Source organism: Rhinopithecus bieti, unplaced genomic scaffold (assembly GCF_001698545.2).
Source record: "Rhinopithecus bieti isolate Rb0 unplaced genomic scaffold, ASM169854v2 scaffold_31742, whole genome shotgun sequence".
NCBI classification, from domain to species: Eukaryota; Metazoa; Chordata; class Mammalia; order Primates; family Cercopithecidae; genus Rhinopithecus; species Rhinopithecus bieti.
The window spans coordinates 12,822-16,973 of NW_016813446.1; the positions used below are offsets into that span (position 1 = coordinate 12,822).

Sequence of the window (4,152 nt, forward strand, 5' to 3'; positions counted from 1 at the left end):
CTTCATTTAAACTTCAGTTGTCACTGGAATTCTGCTCTACAATTTTATCATTCAGCAATATTCTAAGTGAAATTTTAAAATGCATAGGGATAAAAGTATTAAGTAGTTATAAGAAAACTTGTGGTTTAAAGTGGTAAATAAATATAAGACAAATAATAAGGAAAATTTACAAAATAAAGTGATAAAGGTAAGCATTTAGTTGGGGCTTTTATGCTATAAATGAGAAGGGAAAGGCTAGTACTTTCAAGATAGCTTCTCTAATTTAAAAATAGGTAAGATTGAAGACAGAGGGAAATGAGAGTAACTGGGATAAATTGTAAGAGAATGATACAAGTGTTATCGAATAATTTGACATGTTAAAAACTGAAAATTTGGCCTACAATCTAGAATTCTATAGTTAGATATAAATCATGGATTTTTTTGTAATGAAAAAATTGTGGGCTGGGCACAGAGGCTCACACCTGTAATCCTAATACTTTGGGAGGCCTAAACAGAAGGATCGCTTGAGCTCAGATGTTTGAGACCAGCCTTGGAAACATGGTGAGACCTTGTCTCCACGAAAAATTTTAAAAAGTGGCCAGGTGTGGTGATGTGCACCTGTGGTCCCAGTTACTCAGGAAGCTGAGGTGGGAGGATTGCTTAAGCCCAGGAGGTCGAGACTGCAGTGAGCCATGATCATGCCACTGCACTCCTTTCTGGGCAAGAGTGCAAGACACTATCTCAAAACAACAACAACAACAACAACAAACACCACATAAAACAAAAAACACCAAATTGTAGTATGTTCACAAATGGAAAGTTATATGAAAGTGAAACTGAGTGAACTAAAGCCATATCCAATAATATGGATGAATCTTAGCATATCAAGTAGAAAAAGTAAGTTGCAGAAAACTACATAAATATTACATTATTTTATAAAGCAAAACTAAATATTCTATTACTTAGAAATATATGCATATATAATAAAGCTATTTTTAAGGCATAGTGGAAAACTCAGGAGGGTAGCTATGTCTTGGGACAATGCAGAAGGATTTGGTTACCAAGGGACACACAGGTTGATTAAAAATCATTTGTAATTTTCTAGCTCTTAAATGTTGTTCACTTTATAGTTATGCTTCATAACATACCTATATTTTGCATGTATTCTGTTGTATTTTCAAATATTACTTCATAACAATTTATAAAATATAAAGGGCAAGATTGAGTGAATTTTAAAAACTGTGGATGGGTGATATCAAGAAAGAAATGAGAAGGCAGCTAATGAAAAAAGCCCCCAGTCTTGTATCTTAGTGATAAACTACCAGAAAGTTTTGATTTTTTATTTTGGGCAAAGGAATTAATTATCATGAAATATAAACCCTGAGAAATTGAGATCCTAATCTATATTCGAAAGTTACTGCTCTCTCTATGCATGTTTTCTATAGGCTAAAATTTTTTTCTTAAGATTACATTTGATGTTCACTATGCATAAACTGTATTCCTTTGGTCTTCAAAATATGTTCATATGTTATGCATAACTGATAGTGTTACAAATGATATATTTTAATATATTCAATGGGACACCCATACTTTTTATTTTTAATTAGGTCTTTTGTAAATGTACAAAAGACCCTACTGCTCTCCACAGTACAAGAATAAGAATATAGAACCCTATTTCTGCTGCCAATCCCCAAAAAACTGGATAGAAAAGCAAAAGAATGAAGCAGATGTTGTTAAAATTCTCCCTGGTCCAGATTGCTTTTATTTTCAGGTAGAAAGTACATGTAATGTCTAGTAAACATCTGATGATAATTTTACGACAAAACAGAGAGTACTAAAGGTTGAGGGATTGTTGTAATCTTCTGGTTTAATCAATATAGCAAAAAAAGAAAATCACCGGATACTTACTTGTATTCCAGGAGGACCTGGATATCCTGGATTACCCTTTGGTCCTGGCAGTGATGACATAATTATACTACCTGGTTCACCCTAAAAGAAGCCATCAATGGAAGTTCTAAGACACAGTTATTATACATGAAAACCAGCAAACCACAAAAATGATCTGAAGATTCAATTTGTAACAGAGATGTACTAAAAGATTAGGCCATCTCAGTAATAAAAAACTTTTAAAGGAAAATGAGGAAGCGGCCAGAGTACACTGAAGAACAGTAGATTTATTAAGAGTGTAGTACCTTCAGTTACTCGTAAAAAATACGTAGTAAATATTAAGTATTTGCCAACAACTGTGGTAGGTTCTGGGTAATCAGTAATGGAGAAGATAAACAAGGCCTCTGTTCTCATAAAGCTAACAATATAATGGGAAAATACAGACCCTAATATGTAAAAATATAAGACGACAACATCAAGGGCTGAGAATATTAAGGGCTATGAAGAAAAATATGTGGTACAATAATTGAAAAAAAAAACTAGTGGAGAAAATTACTTTAGTTTGGGTAGTCAAAGAAGGGCAATCTGTGAAGGTAACATTCAGGTTGAGACTTGAAGGATAATGAGTCATTCAGGTAAAGACAGGAGGAAGAATATTAGGCAAAGTAAACCATATACACGAAAGACCCCAAAAGCAAAACGTTTGGCACATCCCAATAACTAAATGCAGACTGATGTGGTCAGTGAGCTAAGGGATAAGTTTAGTGGTTTAAGATAAGGCTGTCAATGTAGGCAAGGACCAGAGCATGCAGTTCTTACAAACAAACTATGGACTTTACCTTAGATACACAGTAGAAAGTCCTTGAAGATTTATAAGCAGGGAGATTAAATTATCAATTAACACTTGAAAAATATCATTATTGGTTGCTTTGTAAAGAATAAAACAGGAGGGGAGGTAAGGATGGAGCAGTAGTGAAAAAAAGAGACTAGATAAGAGGTTATTGCAGTAATCCAGATGAGACATTATGACTAACGTGGTAATAGTGGAAATGAAGAAAAGTGGATGACTTTAAGATGCCTTTTACAGGCACACTTAGTGTTTAGTGATGGAATTGAATGAGGAGGTGTGTGAAAGAATGGAAAATATAAATATTAACTTCCGGGTTTTGAGATCATGTAAAAGTGTACATAACATATAGAGATGAAAATCTGAGATACGAGGAGCCAGAGGGAGGAGCAGGTTTATTTTGTGGGTGGGTTTACTTGGGACATGTGGAGATGTCAGAGAGGCTGATGAATACACATAGCTAACTCAGAAGAAAAGTCTGATTTGGTATTCAGTAACTAGATAGTAATCAATAATATGGGCATTAGTAATATTTCTGGGCATTGCATGGAAGAAGGAGTACAGACTGTGACCTGATGCTTGATGGGCATAAAAGAATGAGCTTACATAAAAGACTGCAGAATAACCAGAGGTGCAGAAGAAAAATCAGGAAAGGACAGTGTAACAGAAGCCAGGGAAAAAAATAATTCTACAGAGAGTAGGTGGTCAACTGTATCAAAGTGTAAGAAGATGAAGACTTTAAGTGTCAGAAAAGAAACTCAAGTCTGATATACACATTTTCAAGTGTATCAGCATATACAAGGTACTTAAAGCCATGGGAACACAGGAGACTACTTAAGGAGAGCTTGTAAGTTTACACCTGCACAACTTCTAAAACATCAATTTTAAGACAGAAGTTTGAGTCATTATCCTATTGAAGTGGCGGGCTATCCTAATATTTTATTCAAAACATTCGTTCCCCAGGATGAGATGCTTACCTTCATACCTGGGATCCCAGGGGTCCCTATTATTAAAAGAAAAGGATTATTTTATATGTATGAGAGAGAAACAAGTCCATTACAGAATGCTTTCTAAATAGAGTATAAACTGAGTAGACCGCTGTAGCGTGATTTCTGAATAGGATATATCTTAGGATACTTAGAGGTGACATTTATATACATATAAAATTCTTGCTTTTGCCCAGCAGAAAGCTATATTACCAACTTCTTTTTGAAACATTTTCCTCTAGTTTATTACTTTAAAATGTATTACTTTGTTCCACATGAATGCACTGGGCTTTCTCACTACATGTCTGCTTCTTTTGTTAATTCCTATGTTCATCATAATCCCAAATTTTATAACTTACTGGAGGACCCTGTAAACCGGGAAAACCGGGACTGCCTGGAAATCCACGTTCTCCCTAGAAGGAGTTAAAATAAAGAGCATGGAGGAACAAGAAA

At 34.7% G+C, this 4,152-nt stretch overlaps 1 protein-coding gene across 1 annotated transcript in view; it reads right to left on the bottom strand.

Annotated features, from left to right (window-relative positions):
- LOC108512887 (collagen alpha-5(IV) chain-like) overlaps positions 1 to 4,108 on the bottom strand; it is a 9,167-nt gene extending 5,059 nt beyond the window's left edge. Inside the window, exons 1-3 of the mRNA XM_017848441.1 lie at positions 4,059 to 4,108; positions 3,691 to 3,716; positions 1,888 to 1,968 (exon numbers count right to left, since the gene is read on the bottom strand). Of these exons, the coding sequence (XP_017703930.1) occupies positions 1,888 to 1,968; positions 3,691 to 3,696 (87 nt within the window). The 5' untranslated portion in view covers positions 3,697 to 3,716; positions 4,059 to 4,108. The remainder of the gene's footprint in view (positions 1 to 1,887; positions 1,969 to 3,690; positions 3,717 to 4,058) is intronic.
- Positions 4,109 to 4,152: the final 44 nt, after the last annotated feature.